The sequence below is a fragment of the Delphinus delphis genome, chromosome 2 (genome assembly GCF_949987515.2).
Source record: "Delphinus delphis chromosome 2, mDelDel1.2, whole genome shotgun sequence".
Lineage (NCBI taxonomy): Eukaryota > Metazoa > Chordata > Mammalia > Artiodactyla > Delphinidae > Delphinus > Delphinus delphis.
Window position 1 is genome coordinate 1,399,969 of NC_082684.1, and position 26,499 is coordinate 1,426,467.

Consider the following 26,499-nt stretch of genomic DNA (forward strand, 5'->3'; position numbering starts at 1 on the left):
TAGGGCGCTCTTGGACCCTGCATCACTGAACGGCTTGAATAAAATAACTTTTCTCTCTTTGAGGAGCAAACCTCCGGAAAGTTCCCTGCTTTGCTTTCTTGCCTAGGTCTCCCCCTGGTGGCAGCATGTCTGCATCGCACCGTGCCGGTCTTGGGGGTCAAATGGGATTTTCCAGCCCAGGAAGGGAGACCCCTGGGCTGAGCACCCGGGGGTGGCAGGGAGCCCCTCCCCGCACCAAACACCACCACTGGAGAAATGAGGCCAAGGCGACAAACGCCGGCATGTTGCCACGTGACAGAAGAATGATTTATTAGAACAAATTCCATGACAAATCATATAAAATAACCATTTTCTGAAAGACATCCATAGACCACCTGAGGACAAGGTGCACGGAGGCGCCTCCAAGAGCCTGACAAACGAGTCACCAATCCCAGGGCGGAGGCTGGAGGGCGGAGCGTGAATTTGTGAAGAAAACAACTGTGCGGCGACGACCGCGGGGGGTGCAGATGGGAGTGTGCTGGACGGACGGCCACTGCTCGTTTCCGGGGGACAGGCTGTGGGCAGCTGCGCGGAGCGCGCGGGGCGGGGTACCAGGACCAGCACCCCCTCCGCGTGCACACAGCAGGCTCGCGGACGGGGCCGGCCGCGGACCCCACTGCCACTCACACACGTACACACCGGGGAGGGGGCACAGGGCCGGGGCGTGGGCTCCACGTCAGCTAAATGTAAACACGGACACACGCGTCACCCACCGCGGCCCCAGAGCCGCGCCCGCTGTGACCCCGGCCCCCGCAGTCGGTCCTGCCCCGCGATCGATATCAGCGCAGGTGCCAGGCAGGGTGGGGGCGCCCCAGCCCCACCCGCCGCAGCCAGTGGGCTCTTTGGCTTCGAGGCTGCGGAAACATCAGCCCCCGGGAGGGGGCTGGGCTCTGCTCGCCTGGCACGTTCCCAGCTGAAAGAATCCTGAGAAATAAAACTGTTCCTGGGGGGCTGCCCCTACCCCCCCCCCCACAGGACCTGGAGCAGAGAGGCCCGGGAGGCACCCAGTTAATGCCCACAGAGTCCGCAGGACAGCGGGGAGGGGAGCGGGGGGAGGGGACGTTGTCCAGGGAGCTTCTGAAGCCCGGTTTTTGGTCACTTTGGTTAATCGCTCCCCTCCCTCTGGCCCAGAACCACCGGAAGCGGGTGCCGGGCCCGCCTCCCTCCCTGGACGTGCGGCGTGGGGGGCTGAGCCTGGGCTGTGTGAGCGCAGACGTGCCTGACGAGTGCTCGCGCCTGTGTGCACGGCGCCGGCCCACGCGCTCGGTGAGTTTGGCAGTTGTGTTGGCACCAAAGGCTCGAAGCAGCGGGGTTCCTGCCACAAATGTTTCCACAGGCTGCGTGCCCGCCCCGGGCCACTGGACTCTGGGGCGCCTGGGAGCTGCCATCGCCCCGCCCAGCCCGCACTCTGCCGCCTCAAGTCCCGGGGCGTCACGAGGCGTCTCCCCACCACCCTGCTCTGTGTTTGGCACTGAAAGACCGCATCGCCCAGTCCTCTCCCCCAACCTGGTCCCAGCCAGCACAGAGGAACAGGGCGGGTACGCACGCGCCCCCAGCCCACGCGGCAGAGCGGGGCCCCCCGGGCCGGGGAGGCTGCTGCAGTGGCACAAACTACCCCTTCCTTGAAAGCTAACGACAAAGTAACAGCGATGGAGAGGAGGCTGGGCACACGCCCGGACACTGGCCCTTGGCATCGGCCGCAGCGGGAGCTGGGCCAGGAGGCCAGTGGGGCGGGGGGGCGCTGGGAGCTGAGGAGGGGGCCTGGGCACCCACGGGGTTATGGCACGTGTGGGGGTCTTTGTGGTGAACTGTCCAGGCCCAGGGTGTGGGGAGGCTGCCCAGCCCCAACACCTAGATCAGGAACTGCTCCGTGTCGGGGAGGAAGGAGGGGTCCGGGAGGCCGGGGGTCCCGCAGTTTGCCCGCTGCGGGAAGCTCCTCGCCAGCAGGGCCGACGGGGGTGAGGACGGACTCTGGGAGGCCGGCCGGCCTCTCCCGAGCTGGGCCGAGCCTGCAGAACCCCGGTTTCCGGTCAGCAGGTCCAGGTTCCCACTGGGGTCCACGATGGCGTTGATAACTGGGGGGGTGGGGAGGGTCAGGCCGGCCGGAGGGTCCTGCCCTGCCTCCTGTGCCCAGCCGGGGGCCTCCCGGCCGGTTAGCTGTGAGTGTGGGCCAGGCTCCCCAAGGCCCCCGACGGCCCTCCCAGCGCCCCGCACGGCCACACCCACCTTCCAGCTGCTTCTGCACTCGCCTCAGTTCCTTCAGGATGGAGGTGATTTCCTGGGGGCAGGCGGGAAAGAGGCCGCTGGAGCCGGACCCCAGCGCTCGCCTCTCCCTGGGGTCCCGGGCTCGGGCAGCTCCCCCCAGTCTCCCTGCAGCCAAGCGGGCCGGGGGCGCAGAGGGGCCCCTCACCTTGTTGGACGTCTTCAGGATGGGCACCTCGTTCTCCGCGTTGATCCTGGCCTCCAGGTCTTCCCAGGCTCGCCCTGTGTTCTGAAAGAGGATCCTGCACCCCAAGGGACGGGGGTGGGAACAGGCAGAGGACAGTGACCAAGAGACCCAGGCATGGCAGCCTCCCAAGCCACGCCACCAGCCACGGGGAGGTCCACGCCAGCCCCTCCTGGGCGCACGGGGAAACTGAGGCCTGGAGCAGGACCTGGGCAGGCCGGTCCCAGCGTCCTGTCTCTGGGCCTAATGTGCGGAAAGCTGGGAGGAAGGAGGGGGCAGGGAGGGAGGGGCGGGTCATCCTGGGGGCTCTGGCCCTCCCAGGCCCAGGGTCTGGTTGCCAAACCGCACGCGCATGCATGCGTGCACGCACACGTGGCACAGTCCTGGCACACAGGCACACGTCTGTACCCGTGTCAGGGCCTCAGGCCGGGTGTCCGCTAGGCAGCGGTGGCTCCCCGGCCCGTCCCAGGGGCTCTCACTGGCCAGCGGCACGCGGGCCGACTCACTTCATCTTCTCAGCGAGGTGCTCCGTGTTCTCGCGGATGGCCTGGGATAGCTGCGACACGGGGTTCAGCATCAGGTTATCGAAGATCACCTGCGAGGACCTGGCATCAGCCCGGCGCCTGGACGCCCCAGGAAGCCCTGTGCCCTCCATGCCCTGACGCGGCCCAGAGCCCAGAGCGAGCTCTCCGAGGGGAGGGGCGCCTGCCTCCTCGCGGTTCCGAGGCCGCGTCTTGCCGGCCAGCGGGTCCTCGCAGCGGTCGTTCATGTTCTGGTCCAGGTCCTGAGAGCGCGGGGTGCTGGGCGGCACCTTCTGGAAGTTGAGGCTGGCCTCGGGGATGCGCTGCACCAGCTGCAGAGGTGGGGGAGCAGGGGCGTGGCCCATGGGGCGGGCAGTGGACAGAGCAGACGCCGCCCGGCCGCTCAGGGTCCCTGGGCACCCCGCCCTCGTGGAGCAGGTACCCGGCCCGCACTCTCAGGGTGGCTGGTGGGGGGCGGTGCTGGGCACGGGGTGTGGCCCCGGGGAGGGCTCACAGCCACGGCCCCCCACCTGGGCGTGCAAGGGGCTGCCGAGGGCAGGCTCACCTCCTCGCGGGCGGAGATGGTGGAGGCGGGGGTGCCGGGCACACTGGCGCGAGAGGGGCTGTGGGCAGGCCCCGGGCAGCCCGGCGAGTCGCCGTCTCCGGCCACATCGTGGATCTCACGGGCCAGGGTGGCCACGTCCTTCACCAGCGTCTGGCTCAGCCTGCAGCGGCAGGAGGGAAGACAGGTCCTGCGGGGTCCTCCTGGGCCCGGCCTCAGTGCAGGGAAGTGTGGGGACAGGAGCCAGACGGGACACGACGTCACCCCCCCACAGGCAGGAACCCCCATCCCCCCCGCCCAGGTGGGGTGGGAGTCCCTCCCAGGAGGCAGCCACTGGGTCAGGAGCAGGGCCAGGGGTACACAGCCTCCAGCCTGGCCCAAACTACACCCAACCAGCCACCAGCAGCAGTGCCAGGGGGACTCCCACTGGGCGCCTCAGCGCCCGACCCCCTGAAGATGAGGGGGCTGGGGCGGGGCCCTGGGAGGAGGGATGGGCGGATACACCCACAGGCTCCTGGCCACCAGGGCCACATGAGCCCCGCTCCACAGGCAGGGAGACGGAGGCAGAGTCACTGACAAGGGTCAGAGCCAAGCAGGCCCAGAGGCCAGGGACTCTCCACAGGGCAGGGAGGCCAAGCCTGCAGCCCCAGAGACAGCGCAGACCTCCGTCCCCTCCGCCCTGCCGATGGTAACACACACTTCCCTGAGAGGCTCCCGGGCCACCCAGGAAAGGACACAGGCCAGCTGGGAGCAGCTCCCTGCCGCAGACTGCCCGTGAAGCCCCAGGGCTGGAGCCGAAAGCCTCCGTCGCCCGCCCTCGGAGCACCTCAGCCCCACGGCCGGCGCGCTCTGCGCTACTCCAGCCCTTGGCCAGGCTCGGGGCAGGGGGACGGGCTCCGGCCTCTGGCTCCCTCAGCCCTCGACGCCTGCTGTCACTCCAGGGACGGGACCCCAGGACCCACCAAGGACCAAGGACCAGGTCTCCGCACACAGCTGTCCCAGCTCTGCTCAGGGCGCCCCCCCAGCCAGCCCTCGTACCCGTCCACTCTTCGCGGCAGCTACAGCCCCTCCCGACAGGCGCTGGGCACAGCTGGAGAAATTTCCCCGGCTGGCCTCTGCCTCCCACCAAGGGCTGCCCCAGGCCCCATCAAGATAGGGGTCCCCGACTTGGTCCCACCCTTCCGACATCAAAAACACAGAAGGACCCCCTTTGAACTGCTGGTGACCTGTGCCCCTGCCCCCAGCCAGCCCCGCCCTCCGCTCCCTCTGTCCTCCGCAGCCTGCAGGCTGGTGTGTTCAGGCTCGCCCACTCGGGAAGCCCCCTGGGGCCCCCACTTCCCCTTCCTCTCTCCTTCCACCTCCGCCCCCTTCCCCTCAGCCAGGTGCGGCGCCCCCTCCAGAACCCCACACCCTGTCTCCTGGGCCGGCCCCTCGGCCCCCTCCCAAGCATCACTCTGCACAGGGAACTTCCCTCCAACCACCCTCCAGGTGTCCCGAGAGCCCTGCCCCAGCCCTCTTCTCTTCATGCTCTCCACGCCCTCACACCGCCCACAGCCTTGGTCACCGTCTTCATGCTGGTGACGCCCACACCTCCATCCCCCACGTGGGCCACTGTCCTAGGAGCCACTGCCCCTGCTCACCTCCCTCCAGGTGCCTCACCAGCGCAAGCTCAGCATCCTTGGCACCAACACTCACCACTCACCAGCCCCAGCCGCTCCCCTCCTGCCCTCTCACAAGCCTGCAGTCAAGCCGTCACAGCACAGACCGCTACTCAGCGAAAGCCCACTCTCCTTCCCTGCCACCTCCGCACTCACCACTCACCAGCCCCGCTCCCCTCCTGCCCTCTCACAAGCCTGCAGAGCCAAGCCGTCACAGCACCGACCACCACTCAGCGAAAGCCCACTCTCCTTCCCTGCCACCTCTGCACCATCCTTTCCAACGCCTGACCTGGAGATGATCCTTCCGCTGAATGACTGCATGAAGGAACTCATCTTTAATAAAAACCTTGGTGAAGACCTTCCTGTACCAGAGGTTCCCCCACCCTTCTGGGCAGATCTGCATCCATCCATCCAGCCACCCGCTACCCATGCAACTGCCCGCCCATCTATCCATTCATCACGCACCCAACCGTCCATCATCGATCTATCCACCCACTGCCCATCCAACTACCCATCCACCCAACCGTCCATCATCGATCCACCCACCCGTCCATCATCGATCCATCCACCCACCCATCATCCGTCCATCCACCCACCTATCCATCCCCGACAAGCATTTCTCAAGCCCTTTAGGAACTGAACCCCCAGCCCAGTCCCAAGGGGAGGTGCCCTGTGGATCAGCAGCGTGTGCCGTCACCCGTCACCACTCACCTGGCAATCTCAGCGATCTCGGCTGTCTGCACAATGAAACCATAAGGGTCGGGCTCTTCTTCCTCGTCGTCTGTGTCCCGGAGGCCAGGGGCCCGGGGTCGGGCCCGGCCAGAGCTGCCAGCCCGTGGGGTCTGCGTGGCTGTTGAGGCATGGGGGCGGGCGTGCTTGGGGGAGCCGTGGTGGGAGCCATACTCCTCCTCGGATGTGGATGTGCAATCCGAGCCCTGCTGCCGGCGACGCACGTCTCGGGTGAGTGAATTGGTTCCAAAAGGAAGAACAGAACAGAGCGGCCGTCAGCACCTGCGGCAGCCCCGAGGCCCCTCCAGGCAAGGGCCCGGTGCTGCAGGATGAGCTGTGCTGCGGCCGGCACCCCCGCACTCAGACGCCCTTTGACTGAAGAGCCAGCAGCTGCTGGGCTCCGGGGACTGCAAGGTCACTGCCAGCCCAGAAGCACGCATACAGACGGGCAGCCTGGCGTGTCCATGGGCCCTCGTGGAGCAGCTCAGGGTCGTGGCTGGTTGGCGGTGGCAGGGGCCACGTTCTGGGGGAGGGGTCTGTGCCCATCAGGCAGAACCAGCGCCCTTGGTTAGGGTTAGGGTGAGGGAACTGGGAATTGGTGTCTGCAGACACGCCGGGTGGGGGTAAACCACTGCCCGTGGATCAGCGACGGCCCTGGGCTGGACCGTACGTGTGGCTGCACAGCCCGTGGTCAGAACCCAGCTCAGCCGCCGCAGCCCCTCCCTGCACCTGCCCGCCTCAGCCCCGACTGCTCGCCCACTGCTGCGCTGAGCCCCTGTGGCGGCCGCAAACATGCACAGTACAAGGAAGGGTGGGGCAGCAGGTTCCCACCAAGCAGGTGTGGCCCTCACCCCTTGGCCATGGGGCAGATGCCACCTTGGCCCCCTGAAGACCTGGCAGGCAGGGAGGGGCCCGAACTCCAAGGCCGTGGGTGCGGGAGGGGTCGGGGGTTGGGGCAGGTGTGGAAGCAGCAGCACGGGGCTGGACCAGCAGTGCTGACACCTTAAACCAACTCATTCAGAGGATGGGTCAGTCCCCACGCAGGGCGAGCCTGGCTGCAGGGATGCCCACATCCACCCCGGCAGGAGCCGGCTCCGGTGCCACGGCAGCCGTCCCTCCCTGCTGCACACACGGGGGCCGCAACTCCAGGGAGGGGCAGGCCCAGCCCCCTGTCTGCAGTCACCCAGGCCTGCTTGCGAGTCGGGGCAGTCCCTCCAGGCTGGAGATGGTCGGGGTTTTCGGCGTTCACACCAGGACCACCTGGGGGCTGCAGGAGGCCCGCCACCCGTGCACAGCCGGGTGCACGTGTATGTGTGTGTGTCAGAGGAAGAAACACCTGCCGACGGGAAAAGGGGCTCCTCCAGGGCCAGCACTGGGGGCCCCGTAGCTGGTGCAAGGCCGACGCACAGAGACCTGCAGACACACTGCGCGTGCCGACCGGACCCAGGGCCGCCCTCCCGCTCCCCACACTCACTGGGTGAGGAGTACCGGGCGCTGCCCGGGCGGGCCCTGCTGAAGGGCTGGCGGGGGGGCGTGGTGGCGTTGGCGGCCTTCCTGGCCGTGGCCCGAGCCTCGGCCACGGCGGGCTTGCGGCCGGCGCAGTACAACTCGACGCTGCGGCCGGAGAAGCCGGCGCGGGTGGGGGCCGCCTCCGAGTCGCTGGGCCCTGTGAAGGAGCCGGCCCGCTTCCGGGGCATCGCCAGGATGTCCAGGCGTGACAGCTTCTTGGCCTGCTCGGCAGCCGGCTGCCCCGCCGGCTCGGGATTGGCCGGGGGCCCCCGTTCGCCATCTGCGGCCTCCGTGTCCGAGGCATCCCCCAGCCGGGCCCGCCTCAGCCGGGAGGCCCGCGTGGGCCGTGGGGCGGACAAGCTGTTGGAGCGGGTCAGCGCCTGCTGCACCTTCTGGAGGCCGGCTGAGCCGCGGCTCTGCTCTTCCCGGGCAGCAGGGGACGGCGGTGGGGCCGTGGGTTTCCGGCGAGGCCCCCGCCGCCCTGCCCCCACGGCCCCGGAGGTCTCGTGGTCAGAAGTGACCGTGTCCACACCGGGCAGGTGGGCAAGGCTGGAGCCTCGTTCCTCATCGGGCCAGTCCAGGGACCCTTGGGGCCCGTGGCCACGCCGTGCGGCCAGGCGCCTTGCCGGCTCCCTGCGGCCCGCGTCCGCTGGGCCCGGCGGGCGACGCTGCTTCTCTGAGAGACGCTCGCGGGCGCTGCTCAGGCCGACACCCCCCACATCCTGCGCTGCCGGCGGGGACGGCGGCTTCTCCTTCTGCAGCCCCGAGGGCTGCGGGCTGGGCCCGTTCTTGCCGCTGAGAAGACTGACGGTGCTGGCCGTGTCCACGTCGGAGTCCCCGGACAGGGAGTCCTCTGGCGGCCCAGGGGCGCCGCCCAGCTCACCCTCCGGCTCCTCCACGGACTTGGAGAGCAGTCTGGCCTCCAGGGCGGCCAGCGCCGTCTCTGTCTCCTTCAGGATCAGGTGGGTGTCCTGAGGGTGCAGGTCCATGCGTGAGGCCCGGGCCGCGGCCAGGTCCTGCAGGAGGGGGTGGGTGCTAATGTACGGCAGCTGGCCAGGAGCTGCGGGGCCGCTGGCCGGCTCCTTGGTGAAGCTCTCCTGCCGGACGAACGCCGGGGCCTCCTTGGTGGGGGCCGGGGCGGGGCCCTCAGGCTCCGGGGGCTGCCCTGTCCGCAGCTGGATGACCATCCTCCCACTGGTGCTGACGTACACGCTGTCCCGTGTCGGGGGGCTGGGCTGCGCTGCCCGCCCCGGGCCCTCCACCTGCCCTGGAGCCACAGTCGCTTTCCTGGGGAAGGCCACCTCCCCGTTCTGGTCCCCAGCGAAGAATGAGGTGGGGGCCGGCTCCCCAGGGGCCCTCGGTGAGCGCCGGCCCCTTGTCCACGCCGGTCCCTCCTGGGGGCTCCCGCGTCTTTCTTCCTGCAGGCCCCCGCCTGGCTCAGGGCCCCGGCCTCCGTCCGACCCACTGGCGTCACTGAGGCTGTCGGGCTCCAGGTCTTCCTGTCCCAAGAGGCCGGCCTGCTCGCTGCCCAGCTCTGGCGGCCCCGGCCCGCTCCTCCTGGTGGCCTCGGGGCCGGCGGGGCTGTCCGCCCTGTCGCTGGGCAGCTGTGGGAGCAGCCTTCGCTGGCGCACAGGCAGGGCCCCCTCCAGCTCTCTGGCTCTGCGCCCGGGGCCGTCGTCTGGAAGACAAGGGGGCTGGTTCGAGTGAGCGCTGCCCGCGGGCCCACACGAGGAGCCGGCCCTCCCCCGGACACAGTGGCCTGCGCTCGCGTCTGCCTAGCTGGTGGCCTCGGGCTGCCCCCTCCCTGCTGCGGCACTGGGGCCACTTACCTGACAGGCCCGGGTCCGAGTAGCTGTCGGCCAGACTGGCCCAGCGGGACACCCACTTCTGACCCCCGGGGGAGCCCGGTACTGGGAGGCCCTACGGAGAGGAGGGCAGGAGCGTGTCCGCGGCAGGGAGAGACAGGAGCCCCACGGGGAGGTGCTGGGGGCAGGAGGGGGCGAGGCAGCCCGCCCCAACACCTGCCCCCCAACAGAGGCAGCCAGAGGACCCCCGTGGCCTCACCTGGCTTGCGTAACTACCCACGTCTCAGCCCAGCTCAGTGGCTTGGAGGTCAGCGGTCCCTGCCCCCCCAAGACTCAGCCGGGCCCCGCCCGTGGGCACATACACGCAGGCACCCCCGACCCTCTGCACAGGTGGGCGCCAGGACCTGGAGCCCACAGCTCGGGCAGGACCAGAGCCTTCGAGTGCATACAGGACGCAGTGACCGGGGCCCTGGCCCAGATGCTGTCCTCTCCCCGCCCAGTCCCTCCCCAGGGACGTGTCCGGGCTCAGTCCCACACACCTGGAGCTCCACCGGGGGGGTTCCAACCCCGCCCACTGGCCGGGAGGCAAACTCCTGCAGCAAGGCCATCCGCTGGGCCACTCCGTCACCGGACTCTTCTCTGTCCCCTCTGATAACTGGACGGAAGGCGGCCGAGGACGCCCTGGAGAGCTCAGGGGACTCCCGTACCCCAAAGACCTGCCGGGAGGGACAGCCGGGCAGCAGGTCAGAGCCCGCGCCCGAGGCCGGCCTCCCGGGCTCCGGCTGCAGCACGCCCACCTGGTCGATCATCCGGCGGGCCTCCTCCACCTCCCGGTCCTGCGCCTCCGTGTCGATGGTGTAGGTTCCTGCGTCACTGAGGCTGTCGTCCTCCTCCTGCTTGCGTGCCTTTGTCACTTGGGGGTCAGCAGGGGGTGGCGGTGGCGGCGAGGGGGCCGCGGGGCTGGCCCCGCGGGGTAGCGGGGGGGCGGGCGGCGTCGGGGGCGTCTTCTCGGGGCCTGACCGGGCAGCCGGGGAGCCGTCCCGCAGGCACTGGGCCATGAAGTCCTGGGCCAGGCGGGAGCGGCGCCCCACGCTGCCGAAAGGGCGAGCCGAGGCCCGGGCGGCGGGCGAGGGGCCGCCCAGCCGCTCCTCCGCCTTCTCCCGCTTGAGAGAGCCGGCCCGCTGCGGCCCCGAGCTGCCGCCCGCCCCCCGGGTCGAGGCCGGGGCGGGGGCGGCCGGGCGGTCCCTGTCGGTCAGCCCGGGGCCGCGGCGCCTGTCGGGCCTGGGGTCCCCGGGCGGCGTGTGCGTGAAGGACTGGGAACGCTTCTTGCGGGGCGTGTCCTCGTCGAAGAATTCGATGACGAACGCCTGCTGGCCGTGCAGCAGCTCCTGGGGGTCCCGCCTGAGCTGCCTCTGTAGCCGCACCTGCTCCCCGCCAGCCTCCGAGGGGACCCCAGCTGCCCCGGCCGCCTGGGCCATGGGGTCCTCCGAGTCGCTCTGTGTGCCGTCCTCGTGCTTGTGGCCTGGAGGGGGCGGGGGCCCGACGCGTGAGGCCGAGGGAAAGGAGACGCCCGGGGGTCGACACACAACCACCGCCGTCGTGTGGTCGGGGACACACTGCCCCACCATGGACCCAGCCCACATGGCCCAGAGAAGCAACAGGACCAGGCCGGACGGCCCCCGACAGGGCAGGCGGCTCTCGGGCAATGTAAACGGACCCGGGAGACGAGGCCACCGAGGCGAGGGCGGGCAGCCGTGCACTCACCCTTCAGGGTGCGCGTGTGCACCGGCAGGTCGCTTTTGGTGCTGTGCCGGTCATCGGCGGGGCCGGCCCGGTGCAGCAGGCTGGGGTCGCTCTGCACCAGCCAGTCGGCCACCTTGGTCTCCGCAGAGACCACCTCGATGGCTGTGGGCTCCTTGCCAGGGGGCCGGCGCTGGCGAAAGGAGAACTTGGTGACATGGTCCTTGATCTTGACCTTGCCGGGGCTGCAGTCGTCAAACTCGATGGTGAAGCAGGCGTGGCTCTGCACCACGGGGGCCACCCCGCCCCCGCCCGCCTCCGCATCCCTGGTAGGCGCCTCGTGTGCCGGCACCTCTGGGGCCCGTGACGGGGGGACCTCCTTGGTGGGGATCTCGAAGTAGCTGGGCTCCCGCCGGAACGAGTAGCCCTGCGGCTCCGCGGGGGCCCGGAAGGCGGCCGTCGTCCCCACGAGGTCACTGTCCCGCTGAGCCAGCTCCTTGGGCCGCTCTGTGGGGGAACACGTGCTCAGGCCAGGCACGTGCTCACGGTGGCTCCCTCGCCCCACCCACCTCCGCGAGGACCATGGACACCATGTCTCCCTGCCCACGGCCCCGCCGAGGGCACCTCCAGAGCAGGCTGCCCTCCAGGACTTACCCGTGTCGGGCTCATCCTGGCGCCGCTCCTCGGGCGGGCTGCTACCATCGTCCTCACCCCACCAGGAGGGCTGCCCGTACAGGGGTGTGCGGTAGGCCGCCGCCTCTGCAGAGGAAGAGTTGGAGCCTGGGTCCCTGTGGCCCCAGCACAGACAGAGGCGGAGACCCGGAGCTGGGGAAGATGCTGGGGTCTGTAGGGGGCCCCGGCACCACCTCCCAGCTCGGGTCTGCAGCTGCCCAGAACCTTCGCCAGCCACCCTGAGCCCCATTTCTGCAACCCTGGTGGGTGACAACGGCAGTGACAACCTCCCCATGGGGCGGCTGTTCCAGGGAGGCTCGTCCCTGGGGTTGCACTGTCCTTAGCACTGCGGCCCTGGGGCGGGCAATCCCTTGAGCCCGGCCTGGGCCCTCTGCCCCTAGGGCCTGCCCGACAGAGGGGCGGGAGGACAGCAGCGAGCCCCACCCAGGGCTGGCCTCTCCCCCAGGGCCTGTAAACGGTTCGGGTCACTAATAGGTGACCTGGGGCTGAGAGCCACTGCGCTCTGACTGAACCACGTGGGGCAGGTGGCTGTTTCTACAGGGGTGCAGGGGTGCAGGCACACATGCTGGGGGGCTGTGCGGGGAGGGGAACGTGTGTACGTCGGGGTGAAAGGTCAGCTCCTGGATGAGGTGGACCAAGGCCTGTGTGCACACCCCCCGCCCTCCCGCACCCCTCTGCACACCATCCTACCTGGCCCCGGTCTCCGGTCCCCCCTCTCTGGCCTGGGGTTCACGGCCTCGCAGTAAGGCGCCTGCTCCGGCACAGCCTCGCCCGTCTTGGGCGCCGGGCTCTTGACGCTCACCTGCAGCTGGCTGGTGTACTTCTCGTGCTGTGGGCAGCGGCTGGGGTGAGGCGCGTCCTCGGCAGGACGCCCCCGCCCAGGGCACCTGCGTGGCCTCTCCTCTGCCCCACAGTGGCATGAGGTCCCCCTCACAACCCCCGCGGAGCAGACAGCCTAAGGCCTGCCCGTGTCACGAGGCTTGAAGCTGGGGGGCCGCACCCAAGGCTGGGGGCATCCTCAGGGCCACAAGCTTCCAGGAGGGAGTGGACAGCAGCCGTCAGAGGGGAGACTGCCACCCACAGGCCCCTCCAGAGAGGGGGTGGGACAGCCCTCAGGAGCAGTGGGAGGTGGGGAGCAGCAGCCTGTCCGTGCGTGCGCATGTGCGTGTGCGTGCCGGGCCCCACCTGGCTGAGCTCGGCGGTCATCGGCCCTGCCCCTCACTGGCTGTGTGACTCTAGGCAGGCCACCCACGCTCCCTGTGCTGCCCATGGTTACTTTGGAAAATGGGACTAAGCCTCCCCCCCAACCCCCCGCCATGGGGCTCCTGGGTGCGGCTCTGGGCAGGGTCCCCTGAGTCTGCTCCATGACGCCTGCACAACGGAGCAAGGGGAAAGGAGAGGCTCCACCTGCCATGACCGACCCTGGGACCTTCGAGCCCCAGCTGAAGGAAGGGTGCTCGAGGGTGCCCCTCACCCAGGACCTCCCATGAGGCTGTCCCCAAAGGCTGCCTCCCTGCTAGCCTCCAGACTGCTCCTGGCCACCTCCACCCATGGTAGCCCAATCAGGGTCCTCCCGGTACCCAAGATGCTGGGTGGGCCCGGGCCCTCCCTCCCACCCACCCCCTCCTGCTGGGCAAAGCAGCCTCCTCTGGGGCTCCAGCCACACCCGCCATCTGTGACTGCATCAGCCGGGGGTGCGGTGGGGCGGGTCGCCTGACTATCTTCCCCACCTGCCCGACTGGGCCATCCGGCAGGGCAGGCCAAACCAGGCTGACGCACAGCGGCCCAGAGGCCTGGGGGAGATGGGCAGTGGGAAGCGGAGGGCTGTAGGGACACAGGGATGCAGGGGCCCCAGGCCAAGCACCAGTACTGACCCTGAGCGCCTCCTCAGGGACGCGGTGCTGCACCCGCTCCAGCACGTACATGTTGGAATGTGACAGCGCGTTAAGGAGAACAGGATGCAGGAAGGGGGCGGGGCCCTCGGGCCCAGGCGTGGTGGATGAAGAGGGAAGGCGGGCTGGGCGGAGCGCTGGTGCAGATGCCTGCAAACTTCCCCCAACGTGTGTGCACTGGCCATGCGTCCACACTGCAGGGACAGCCCGCAGGCCGTGTTGTCCCCGGTCAGGGGACAGGACAGAGGCTGCTCCAGGCCACCGCACACACGTACCTTAGGTCTGCGGGGATGCTCTCCACCCCACTTTCAGCCCAGGAGCCCAGCGGGGCCCCAGAGGCCATGCCGTCTGCATCCAGCTCCACTGCCCGTCCCAGACCACCCCTCAGCCCCCGGCCTCCTGAGGCTTCAGGGTGCGGAGGGCCTGAGCCAGCCGCTGGGTCCACACCCGCCAGCGGGTGTGCCCAGGGCGGAGGCATGGCCCCCACTCACCCACGTCCTGAGCACAGAAAGCCATGCCTGGTCGGCCCCCAGAAACACCAGGACTCCGGGTCCCGGGAAAGTTTTCCCATTCCTCGGGCTCTCTGTGAGCTCAGCCCCGAGCGTGGGCAGAAGGTGTCCGTGGCTGGGGCCTTGGCTGGGGGGCAGGCGGCGGCAGGGGCTGGAGTTCAGGGCGGAGCCTAGCCCGGGCTTCACCCTCCTGTCTCTAACCCCCTGAGGCCCCCACCCACTTCCAGCATAACAGGGCGACTGAGGCCCTGGGGACAGAGGGGGAGGCCAGGAGGGGTGAGCGCCCCCGGAAGGATATCGTAGCCGAATCGGATGACGTCGTTGAGCTTCAGCGTAACGTACTTCTGGTCCGGGATGCGCACGTCGTTCACGAATGTCTGCGGAGTAGGCAGGTGGCGGAGATGAGCCGGGGCAGGCGGGCCGGCGACTCTGGAGGCCCCAGAAGTGGACCACCAGGCCCTCCTGTGCTGCTCTGGGCCCGGCACCGTCCTCCCAGCACGGGTGCACCAGCCTCACACCCCAACGGGACCACAGGACAGACGGCCGCAGGAGGACCTGCCGAGGGGGCTGAGGCGCCAGACCCCACCCAGCACCCAGGGACCCTGACACAGCCCCACAAGCACAGAACCCACGGACACCCCTGTGAGACGGCCCCTTCTCTCATCCACACAGAGCCCCCCGGGAGCGGCGAGGCACAGCCACAGGGTGGCCCCGGGGCAAGGCCGGTCAGACGTGTGCCGAGGGAGGAGGGGCTGAGCGGGCAGAGACCCCAGCAGAGCCTGAGACCCTCGGCTGGGGGCACTCTGAGGGGGACCGGGGGGTGGCAGCCAGCACTTGCTGGTGTGCTCACAGGGCCGAGGCAGAGCCAGCCTGAGGCTGCTGTGGGACCCCAAGCTCAGGACGCAGGGCGTCAGACTTCACAGGCTGGGGGAGAGGGGGGAAGGGCCCTCCTCAGCTGGTATAAGGGGGTGGAGGCTGGTCGTTTGTTTTCTTACTGAAACAGCCTCCCAGGCCAGGAGACCAAACACAGAAAGAACAAGGCACCCAGACAGGTGTTGGACCCTGGAGAGAGCTCCGCCCTGTCCCTCCCGCCCTGCCTCCACCTGAACCCCTCTCTGCTCCTGCAGCCAGGAACTTCCTCTTGGTCACCTCCTTGTCCCTGCTGCCCCCAACTCACAGAAGAGCTCACATATACCCCTTAGGACAGGGGGTACCCCAGCACAGCCCCATCCGTCACAGGAGCCCCATTTCCCAGCCTGCAGGAGGTCCCATTGCCTCCCCTGCCCACCAGAGGGCTCACTTCCCTCCTCACCCAGCAGGCAGCCCCACCTCCCAGAGGCCCTACCCAGTGGGAGCCCTCCCAAGGAGGCCACCGGAGCAGGAGGTCCTGGTGGGAGCCAGGTGGGGACAAAGCAGAGGCGTGGGGCAGTGATGAGGGGGCAGACCCAGGGTGAGGATGGAGCTGGCGCAGCGCCAGCACTGAGGGAGGGGTCATGAACGGGGGTGGGGTCGTCACTAGGGGGAGGGCCATGGAGGGGATGGAGCCATGAGGGGCCCAGCCGGAGTGGGGAACCAACGCAGAGGGGTGTGGCCATGAGGGGGTGGTGCCAGCACCATGGGAGGGGTCATGGAGGGGTGGGGCCAGCACAGGGGGTGGGGCCAGCACAGGGGGCGGGCCCTGGAGAGGAGCAGGGGGTGGGGCCACAATATGGGGTGGAGCCAGGGTGTGGGTGGAACTGGGCTGGGAAGAGGGGTGGGGCCAGCACAAAGGCCCTGCACTCACCCCATTGAGGCTGCCCAGGTCCTTGACCCAGTGCTCGTCCCTGTCTCGGTCATAGTTGATGACAGCGTGCTGCTTGTCCACACTGCGGGACTGGGGAGACACACAAAGCCTCGGGTGGCCGACCGGGCCAGGCGGCCCCGGAGGTGGAGGCACCCCGCAGGAGGCCCTGCTCCCCACTCTCCAACCCTCCCCCACCCCACCACAAAACCACCACCAGGCCCCTGGCCACGCAGCCCAGGAGGTCCCACCCACGCCTCCACACCTCAAGCGTGTGTGCCCCAGAAGGCCCACCCAGGCCTGACCCGGCCAGCCGTCCTGGCCACGGAGCAGGCCGCGGGGTTCCCCCTGCCCCAGCCTGCCTCCCGGGCCCCTCCCGTTGTGACCAGCCCTCCACGGCACCAGGAGGCCAGTGCCCCCCCTGCCATCCCAGCCACTGCTCCTGGGTCAGCGTGGGAGGGGCTGGGAATGCTCCGAAGATCTGGGACACGCTGTTCACTCCCAAGGGCAGGCCGGGCTGGACGGGGGCGGCAGGATCAGAGGGCTGACCCCTCCCCCCACCAGCCTGGCCCACAGCGCACACCTCTCGGAGTGACGGACACGCGCACACACGCGTGACGTGCCTCAGACCCCACTGCCTTCTGCTCGCATGCACAGGGCTCACGTCCTGAGCACACCCTGCCACCCAGATGCCACACGCACGTGAACACATGCAGGTAGCTCTGCCCTGGCCACCAGCCGACCCAGGAGCCCTCCCCAAGGACAGTCACCCAGCTCCCTCACACAGTCCAGCTGGAGGCCACAGCCCCTCCACTCCAGGGACAGAGAAGCAGGGACAGGGCCACAGGGTCGCATTCTGCTGCATCAGGCACCGCCAGCACGAGCCGCCTTGCCCAGCCGGGGGCGGGCAGTCCTGACACAGAGCGCATCACCACCGCCCAGCCCACTGCCCACACCTCACTGCTGGAGGCCCCGTGGGTCTGGGTGGCAGCTGCGTCCCTCCCCCACCACCTGAGGAGCCCAGGCCTGGGGCAGCCCCAGGAAACAACAGCAGGACCGGCCAACCGTGGGGTGCTGGGGCCCAGCCCTGGGCAGATGACAGTACCTGCCCGGCAGGGCTCCCACGAGACACCCAGGACCCCCACTTCCAGAGCATGTCACGGGAACGACGGGACCCACACACTCGCTCCCCACCGCCTGGGACAGGATGGCCCGGCCCTTGGGAGGGTGAGCCAGCACCTGAGTCCCTGCGTCACCACCCGCCACCACCTTCTCAGTTCTCACAGGTGAGTGCCCAGACCCCTCCCCCAGCCAGAGGCCACCTCCACAGAGCCACTTTCTCTGATTCTCTCCACCTACCCAGCACCCCCGGCACCGTCCAGAAATGGCCAGTTTCCGGGGGGTGGGGCCCAATACCCTCCCCCGAGGACTGGAGCTCCCAGGCCTGGGCCTCCCTCACCCAGAGACAGGAGCGCACAGCAGGGTGGGGTGGGGTGGACATGGGCTCTGGCCGAGGTGCCAGGGCAGGGCCTGGCAAGGAGACTGCAGCAGGCAGGCCTGTGAGGGCTCCAGCCTCTCCTGGGCTCAGAGGCCTGAGGTGGCTGGCTTCATGCACAGTGATGCTGCAGCAGCAGGGGCCCGGCCCACTCCTCATGCTGCCACGGACCCTGGGTCCTCCAGAAGGGAGCAGGGGTGCAGGGGAGGCTTCAAGGCGAGCACAGAGTCTGCGGGGCCAGCCGGGGCCTCCTGGACACAGAGGCCAGCCCGGAGCCGCCTGCCCCAGCACCACCCCCGTGAGCCAGGGGAAGCCTCCCTCCCCGGGAAGTCCCCAGGGCTGATCCTGGCAGGGCTCTAGCGCCAACTCACCTGCCTCCCAAAGCAACGGGTCTCTGGCGAGGTGAGTCTGACCTTGAGACCCCCTGCCCCGCGCCCCTGGCCTCATCTCTTTCCCCGTCCCGAATTCCTCAAAGTCGGCACCCACAGCTAGACAGCTCCGGGCCACCCTGGCCGCAGCCTGTGCCCCGGACATGGGCACCACCTCCTCCACTGGACTCTCCCGCTGGGCCCCGAGCCAGCCCTTCCCACTGTCCTGGCCCAGGCAGGGTGGGGGCAGGGCACGCTGGGGGGGCCCACACGCCCTCCTCTGGGCCTCGGTCTCCCGGCTGCAGGTGCTGGCAGAGCTACCCCCAGGCCCCGGGCCCCGGGCGGCCCAGACAAGGATCAGCAGGTGTCCCAGGGGCCTGCGTGCTCGTGCTCGGGCTCGCCCCACCGCAGGCCAGGGAGCTGCCCCTCTGGGTGGCCCCGTGGGTCAGGCATTCCTTAGAGTCCAGCCTGGCAGCTGGGAGGCCTGGGGCTCACTGAGGGGCTGCGCCCCCTCCGTGCCCAACCACCTGCCCGCCTCAGCCCTGCCCAACACCTGGATGCCACTGGGGCCGGACTCTGCCCTCCACGTGGCCGGGTATCGGGCTCCCGGGGACCGCAGGCCTGAGAGGGGCTGCTGGTGGCTGCACACCGGGACGTGGCGGGACGGGGGCTCTTCTCGGCCTGAGGCAGACGTGGTGGCCGACAGCAGGAGGGTGCTCTGTGCCTCAGGCTTGGTCACTACCTTTGCCAAGGTGTGGCCCCTAGAGGGGCTTCTGGGCTGACCTTTCCGGCCTGAACACCTTCTCTCCCTCTCCAAGTTTCAGACCTCCAACTCAAGCCCAGCCTGGCCAAACCCAATTCCTCCTCCCTGCCCGCCTGGCCCTTCAGCCTCCCTGGGGAAGGCCACCGACCAAGCCCCCAACAGCCCCGGCTGCTCTGGCCACACCCCCTCAGCCCCAGCAGCGGCACCCCTCAATCTGCCCCCCGCCTGCATCCCGCAGCCCTCCCCAGCCCTCCCTCTCGCCGCTCTGCCCCGGCCTGCCTGCTGGCCAGACACTTTGCCCCTGCAGGTGCCATGCCCTCTCCTGGGCCACGCTCTCCCGGTGCCCACCTTCCCTTTCCCGGCAAGACACCCCCCTACCTCGCCCCCCCCCCCCCCCCGCCTCGCTCAGCCCCAGGCTCCCCGACGCTTGTACCCAGAGCCTGGGCTGCCCCACCCCCTCCCCAGACTGCCGAGAGCCAGGAGCCCTGGGCACAGGCAGGAAGGGTCCCGCAGCCAGAGCCCGCCCGCCCTCCCTCCCTCTCGGCCCAAGCCCAGGTGCCCAGAGGCTGGAAGCCCACGCCAGAGGGGGAGGTGGCCCCTTGGCCCAGGCAGGACTCAAGACTTAGAAGGACACAAAGCAGGCCACGTGGCAAGTGGAGCGGATGGGGCGCAGACGCGTAAAATAGCTGTAAGAGGCTCCAAACACACGGACTTTTGGAAAAGGACCTAATTGTCTGTAGTCACTTTAAAGCGGAGTAAAGATGTGCTTCCAAAACTTGGGTCTGACGCCCTCCAGGAGCGAAAGCCCCGCCCAGCATCTGCCCTCCAGGAGCGAAAGCCCCGCCCAGCATCTGCCCTCCAGGAGCGAAAGCCCCGCCCAGCATCGGGCAGCGGCCCAAACCCCAGGCTCGGGGCACACCCTCCTGCCAGCTCACACCCAGCGCCACCCCAGCGGGGCCACAGCGCCCACGACCTGCGTGTGTGCAGGGGGATCCCGAGCTGGGTCTCTGGGCCGTGGTTTCCGGGTAAGGATGTGTGCAGATGAATCCCAGCTGTCACCCCTCCCACGTGGCAAGCCAGGCGAAGGCAGAGAAGACACCTTGCCACAAACACGCACAGGCTCTCTCTCTCACACACACACAGACATGTACAACACCCACACACATGTGCACACATGCACCTGTGCGCATACGTGTTTGCGTGCGCACACGTGTGCACAGACGTGTGCCGACACACAGGTACTCGCCCGCGCACATCCACACATGTACACACACACACACACACGCCCTGCACCAGAGCCCAGGGACACAGGGGCAGGAGCCACAGCAGGCAGCCTGGGCTCGGGCGCCAGGCAGACCTGGGCCCATGTCCCCGCTCACGTCCTCACTGGCCCAGCTTGTGCCAGGCTCGCCCTGGGGGCCGGGACCCCTGGCGAGTGGGCGGCCCGGTGGGAGAGCGTGGCGGCACGAGGCCAGGCTGGCGACTCTGCCTCTGGGACACAGCGCCCCCCCCCGCCCCCCCCGCCGAGATCCACACGTGGGCGCTCCTGCCTGGGTTGTGGTGCAGCCTCCTGGACGGCCCCTGTTCCCCAGCCACGTCTCCTCGCGCCGCACTGCCTCACCCTCCCCGCCGGGCAGAGGGCCCCCCCCCGCCAGCCCCCCTGCCAGCACCGCCCCTCCCACTCCCCAGCTCTCAGCACAACGTCGCCATGTCCAGTCGGCCCCAGAGCCCCCCCTACCCCGGTCCCAAACCCGGTGCCACCTTTGGGTTTGGCTCCTGGGGGGTCACCTGGCTCCTGCTTATGTGTTTGTGGGCGGCCCAGCCCTGGAATGGAGACCCCAGGCTCCAGCGTGGGGCCAGTGACCATCGAGTGACAAATGTGGGAATGGACACAAGGACACACAGAGGGCAGGCCAGGGTGCTCCGGGAGCACGTGGCAGGGAGAGGGTGGGGACGGGGCGGGCGTGGACGATCTCGGAAAGCCAGGCAGGTGGGGAGAGGCTGTGGCCCCCAGGAGGCCTAGTGGCCAGGGGTACCTATCCCTGCACCCGGGGATGCCTGAGGCATGAGGGAGGGAGAGGGAAGGTCGGGGTTTGCCCCTGAACACCTGGCGGCGTCGGAGAAGGGGGTTTGTTCGGCACCAGGCTCGGGCTGCCTCTGAGGTGCCCAGGAGCTGATGACGCGCGAGACTAGGGACAGCACGGTGACAGACACCATTTGCATCACGTGAGCAGAGGTGGAAACCGAGGCTGTGGGTATGGACAGGACCTCCAGGGAGGGGTCACGTACACCCAGAGCCCAGGCCAAGTGGGAAAGCTGCAGGGGCCGCCAGGCACGCGCCAAGAGGCCCGGGAGCCTGGAGCTGCCATCCTAGGGAGAAGCTGTGGGGGGGCGGGGGGCACGGCGTGTGCAGTGGCCATCCGGGCGGTGGCGTGGGGACTGAGGCCGTGGCGTGCAGGTGAGGAACTCCCTAGCAGGGGCTCCACAGAAGAGTATGGGGTGAAGGGGGCTGGCAGGACAGCAAGGCAAGAGGATGGGCGTCCTGAGCAAGGGGCAGGTGGGCTGGAGGGGGGAGGTGTTGGGAGCGGGCGGCATTCCCACACCTACTCTACAGCTACGTGACCTCCCTGAGCCTCAGTTTCCCCGTGTGGTGGAGACATGGCCACGCTGCCCAGAACAGCCTGAGGCAGAAACGCAGGTGCACCCAGGCCAGGGCCAGCCCAGCATGGAGGGCTGAGGATCCCCCCTCCCTCCACCCTGCTCAGGGCTCCACACTGATCGGCCCAGAAACTAGGAATTGGACCCCAAACTCACACTGCGCACCCTGCCCACCCCCTGGGGAGAGAGGCGGGCAGGGTGAGGGCCTGGTGCAGGGCACAGAGCTGGCCGGCGGGGGAGGAGCAAGCGCGCTGGGCCCCCAGCGCTCACAGGCTCCCGTCAAGGGCCGCCTCCTACGAGAGGCCCTCCCAGCCACCCCGGGAAGGGCAGGGCCATCGACAAGCCGCACAGTCACAGCAGGGCACACACAACTCCCCGCCAGGGCTCAGGGCCCGATGTGGTGACCCCTGTGGATCTCTCACCAATGGACAGACGACAGAGGTCATGTCACGTGACACCATCACGGAGCCACCGGCCACATCAAGACCCCCGCATCGGCCACCCCAGGAGGCCGAGGGGGGGCGACCTGCGGCCTCTGCTTGCTTTATGTGGCCTGAGGACAGTCTTTACACTTTACGTGCTCAAAAAAAAAAAAAAAAAAACCCTCCTTCAGGACAGGTAAAAATGATATGAAATTGACATATCAACAGACACAAAGTTTGACTGGCGCCCGTTTGTCTCCCCAACAATAGCAAAGCTGAGTGGCTGTGATGGAGGCGTGTGGCCCGCAAGGCCTCAGATGTATACCCAACCCTTTACAGGAAGCATTCACCCAGCCCTGCACAGACCCACCGACTTCCAAGGCAAGAAGCAAAGACAAAAAGGGAGACTGCCCTAGATCAAAGATACTGAAAAGACCGAACAAGCAAGGGCGGGTCCTGCTGCGTCTGGAGTCAGGCAAATTAGAGGACGTTTGGGGGAAGTCAGGGTGTCTGGACATGGACAGGCCTTCATTTGCTGCCCAAGTGGACATGCACATGGTTGGGACCCCTGGCTGCAGCCCAAACCCCATGCATCCCAGGGAGTGAGTGGGCGGCAGCAGCCAGGGCGGCGCATGGAACAGGGGAGGGGTCTCACCCTGCACCCAAGTGGGCCGCTTGGTTGGACCGGGCAGTGCAGCCCACCTAGGACACCCCCTGAGAGTCCCACAGTGGGAGCATGGAGCTTGGAGGGCTTGGGGACAGGGACGCAGGTGCTACGCTGAGGAGGGGTCAGGGCTGCAGGGAACCCGACTCAATCACCCCACGAGGGTGGGGAACCCCTGTGGGCCCTACAGGGTCAAGTCCCCCGCCCCCTCCCCTCCTCATTCCTAGGAGCCGGACCCATGCACCCCGTGGAAGCCAAGGTTGGCTCAACTCAAACTCAGGGCCAGAGAGAAATTGCCGAGTGCCCGGTGTCCCGGCTCTTAAGGCCCTGCCAGCTTCTCGAGCCTGAGAAAGGCCCCCAGCCCCCAGCCCAGGGCACCAGCCTTCCACTGGACAGCCCTGATGGTCAGAGCTGACCCTGTGGCCCCCTGATTCACGGCCCTGTTGGGGCCCCCGGACAAGGATGTGGACGAGTCTGCTTTCGGGCACCTTCCCAAGGTGGGCCCCGACACCTTCAGAATCCGGTAGCACCTTCCCATCAGAAACGGTCCAATACGCAGAGGCAGGGACCCTCACCCACGAGTGCCCCGCCGTGGGTCCCGGGCGGCCTCCTCCCCGGGGCCCCGCCCCAGCCCAGGTGCCCACACTCACCTGCAGCATGAGCTCACACTCATCTCGCCCCACGAAGATGAGCTCTCGGGGGAGCCGGTGGCGAGTGCCGCTGCCGCTCACCAGGAACCAGGAGGTGGCGCTCATCTTGGCACCGGCGAGGCCTGTCCGGCCCTGGGGGGTGAGGGGTCATCAGAGCAGGGCTCCCCTGCCTGGGCCCGGGCCCCTGGACACCCCAAAGACCAGCACAGATCCTGCCCCGATGAGGTCCAAGCACCTTCACGGCACCACCGCAGTGGCCGCTTCCAGAAATGCTGGGCTCCAGGCCAGCCCCTCACCGAGTATGCCTGTCCCCTGTGGACCCCTCCCAGGCTAAGGTCGCCCGGTCCTCCCTTACACTCTAGGTCCACACATAGCCTCTTCTCTCTCTCTCTGGGTGCCAGAGATTGGGTGCATGGGGCGCTAGCCACACTGCCTGCGTGTGGACCCACGTGTGTCCCCGTGACCTGCAGGAGCTGCTCCCAGGTGGGACTCAGCGTGGCCCTTCAGGGTCCCCACAGGCTAGGCCCACACCCAGGACACAGACTCTGAACCAGAGCCTCTGCCTCCCCTGCTGGAGACTCTGGGGTGGGCCCAGGCAGGGGGCAAGGAGGAGATGGCTGGAGACCGGAGCCCTGAGCCATCAATACGCCTGCCACTGAGAGGGGGTTGAACGTCCCTTGGCAGTCACTGTGACTGCCCTGCAGACGCCCCCAGGCCAGGACAGTACCAGGTGGTCAGGGCAGCAGGCAGTCCCTCCAGTGCCCAGGAGGGAGGTGGTGCTTTGGTGCCTGAGATCCTGGGGACTGATATGGTCAGGACGGACAGGGGAGTATCAGGGTGCCTGAGGGGCACAGTGGGGACAGCCTGAGTGACGACAAGGGCCGATGTCACCCGAGACCAGACCCTGGGGCAGCCTGAGGCCCCACGCAGCCAGTGTGCACGTGCTCTCACACAGATGCCAATTGCCCAGAGCCGTGTCTCAGGGGCACAGGTACCAGAATGTGCAGACACCCCTGCGCCCCACACATGTGCACACAGCTTACACACACCCGGAGCACCGCCTACAAGCGCCCTGGCCACTCTCCCGTGGGAGCTCACACACGCGTGCGCGCGCACACACACAGTGGGCAGAACGTGTCCTGAGCACTGCCATGCGCCAGGTGGTGTCCTGGGCTCTGAGAGACACACACTGTCCCTGCATCACGGGGCTTCCCTCCAGCCAGGGAGGTGGGCAGCAAGAAGGGAAACCGCTTGTGAGAAGGTGCGAGTGACACAGAGAGAAATAGGGGTGGGGACAGCAGCGCAGCCGCGAGGGGTCCATCTACGGAGGGTGGTCAGGGAAGGCTCAACTGGGAGCGGGCGGATGCAGGCATGTGAACATCTGGGGGCCGTGCTCCAGGCAGAGGGAACAGGCAGGGCCAAGACGCTGGGCCGCGTGCTCCCGGGAGTTCTGTGGCTTGTCCGGGAGCGAAGGGGGAGGCCCTGGAGGGCCCAGGACATGCTGCATCCCTAAGTGCAGAATGCAAATGCAGTAGGCCTGTTCCAAAATTATGAAGGATTTCAAAACAGCGAGAGCAGAATGCTAAACCCAGTGCAGGGTCTGAGTGTGGGGCCCATGCAAGAGCATGTGTCACACACCCGTGAGGCCAGCCCTGGAGGTCCTGGGTCCATGATCTGACTCACAGTGTGCAGAACAGATGGCAGGTCAAGCAGGAGGCTGGTTAAGCCATGAGACAATAACGAGGGAGAGAGAAGATGGTGCTGGCACCTGGCGGGAGCAGAGGACCTAGGGAGCATCCCCAGGCCCCGTCCCTGCAACACCCACACCCAGAGCCTAGCCTGAGGCTCCTACGAGCCAGGTCTCAAACCAGGCCCCACCCATCGGTGAAGGCCCAAGTGACCATGTAACCCACGGCAAACCCTCATGTCACCTCGGGCAAGCAAGTGGGAAGATGTCGAAAAATCCACCCAGAACACAGCCCCAGCCGGCCAGAGCCCCTCATCCCGGGACCCCTGCCCTTCCTCAGGGTCCAGCCAGAGGGGCAAAGCTCTGGAAGCCGAAGGGGCGGGGACTCCCGAGCCCCTGCAGCCTACGGAGGCCTCAGCAGCACAGCCGGAGGAGATGACAGAGCTCTCTCCAGGAGAGTCCCCACCCAGCCCCCAGCCCAGCCCAGCTCCCACACTCTGCCATCACCTGCCACCAGGTCGTGACGGGCAGTTGGCAAGGGAACCCCACCCAGAGGAGGCCACAGCCTCTGCTTATGGCAAAGGGAGGCCAAACCCCCAGAGCCGGGTTATGCGGCTGTGGCGGAGCCAGGCCGCCCCTGCTGCTGCCAGCCCATCTCGAAAAGGCCCAGGCCTGGAGTCGTGGACGCTCCCAAGCTGCCTGCGGCCGGTTCAGGGCTAGGCTGGCCATCGTTGCTAGGAGGGAGAATACTAAACACCCCAAACTTGTCCCCCCAGAAGGACCACCCGCCTGGAGGGGAGGGGAGGAGGTGGAGTCGCCCAGGGGCAGGGGCCGGGAGGGGCAGAGAGCGGTGGCGGGCGGCTGGAAAGCGCAGACTGAACGGAGGCCGGGACAGCGGAGAGGCGGCGGCGGCAAAGGGAAATGAGGAGAGAGGAAGGTGGAGGAAGACGGAGGGAGGGACCGCGGGAGGGGAGACCAGGCCGGGAGGAGGCCAGGCGGGAGCGCCGGGCCCGCAGGGGGAGGGAGCGACGCCTTCTCCTGAATCAGCGCTCGCCGGGGGCGGCCAGGGCCCAGCCGGTGCCTGGGCGGGGACCCCGGCGCCCGGGCCAGCGCCCCCCTCTCCAGGCCGCGTAGACGCGCGCCCGGCGGTCCCTCCCGGCCTGACGCAGACCTGGGCCGCCTCCGCGGGGGCGAAGACCGACCTGGCCAGGTGCGCCGGCAGCCCCCACCCCCGCGCCTTTGTCCGGCCCACCGGGCTCCGCTCGCCCGCCCCCTGCCCGCTGCCCGCGCGGCCCCGTCGGCGCGCAGGTGCGGGAGCAGGGAGGCCCGGCCGCCGCGGGCGCAGAGCGGCGCGTCTTACCTGCAGCTCGGTCCCGACTCGGCCCCGGCTCGGCCCCGGCCCTCCCGCCCGGCCGGCCGAGCGCTGGGCGGGGCCGCCGCCTAGGACATGCCCGGCGCGGCCCGCACGCTCGCGGCAGCCCGGCGAGCCCACGGGCAGAGCGGCGGCCCGGCCTCGCGCGGCGGGTCCCTGACGTCTGCGGGCGCCCCGCCCCGCCCATGCCAGGCCCCGCCCCCGCCCCGCCCCCCGGAAATCCAGGTTAGGGCGGGCCCGGAGCGCCAGGTGAGCGCGGCTCCCGCCCCCGGCGGCTCAACGGGCCCCGCCCCCGCGCCCACCCCCCCGACCCCCTCCGACCGGGCCCAGCCCCCTCCCCCACTCGCCCCCACAAGTCTGTCCCCAGACCCCTCCCCTCACGGTCTTCGTACCGCCTCGGCTTGGGGACCCGCCCCTGCGTGCCGGGGGCAACCCGGTGGCCGCAGCAGCCCCGCGTCTTGGCTCTGAGCCCGCGGTTAACGCTTAACCAAGCTCCGGGAGCCCGAAACTCGAACCGCACCGCTGGGCCCTAACCTT

At 68.7% G+C, this 26,499-nt stretch overlaps 1 protein-coding gene across 4 annotated transcripts; it reads right to left on the reverse strand.

Annotated features, from left to right (window-relative positions):
* Positions 1-286: 286 nt before the first annotated feature.
* CEP170B (centrosomal protein 170B) lies at positions 287-26,459 on the reverse strand. 4 transcript variants are annotated; one of them, XM_060003818.2, is made up of 19 exons: positions 26,355-26,459; positions 22,904-23,035; positions 15,887-15,976; positions 14,400-14,480; positions 13,577-13,633; positions 12,393-12,531; positions 11,664-11,768; positions 11,034-11,516; positions 10,067-10,791; positions 9,809-9,985; positions 9,294-9,384; positions 7,430-9,142; positions 5,938-6,181; positions 3,572-3,731; positions 3,195-3,338; positions 2,992-3,080; positions 2,450-2,543; positions 2,266-2,317; positions 287-2,114 (listed from the first exon to the last, which is right to left on the reverse strand). In XM_060003818.2, exons 2-19 carry the CDS (start codon positions 23,006-23,008, stop codon positions 1,891-1,893), a joined length of 4,773 nt encoding a protein of 1,590 aa, XP_059859801.1. In that variant the 5' UTR covers positions 23,009-23,035; positions 26,355-26,459; the 3' UTR covers positions 287-1,890. The 4 variants fall into 4 exon arrangements, with proteins under 4 accessions (XP_059859801.1, XP_059859800.1, XP_059859802.1 ...); XM_060003817.2 differs by lacking the exon at positions 26,355-26,459 and adding an exon at positions 25,951-26,082; XM_060003819.2 differs by lacking the exons at positions 22,904-23,035; positions 26,355-26,459 and adding an exon at positions 16,989-17,122.
* Between the last annotated feature and the right edge of the window lie 40 nt (positions 26,460-26,499).

Excerpts from the sequence above, each read along its gene's own strand:
- CEP170B (XM_060003818.2), bottom strand. The coding sequence starts at position 23,008 with ATGAGCGCCACCTCCTGGTTCCTGGTGAGCGGCAGCGGCACTCGCCAC. Across the intron at positions 3,081-3,194 it reads GGCCTCGGAACCGCGAGGAG|GTGATCTTCGATAACCTGAT; the intron begins GCAGGCGCCCCT and ends AGGTCCTCGCAG. Across the intron at positions 2,318-2,449 it reads TCCTGAAGACGTCCAACAAG|GAAATCACCTCCATCCTGAA; the intron begins GTGAGGGGCCCC and ends GCCTGCCCCCAG.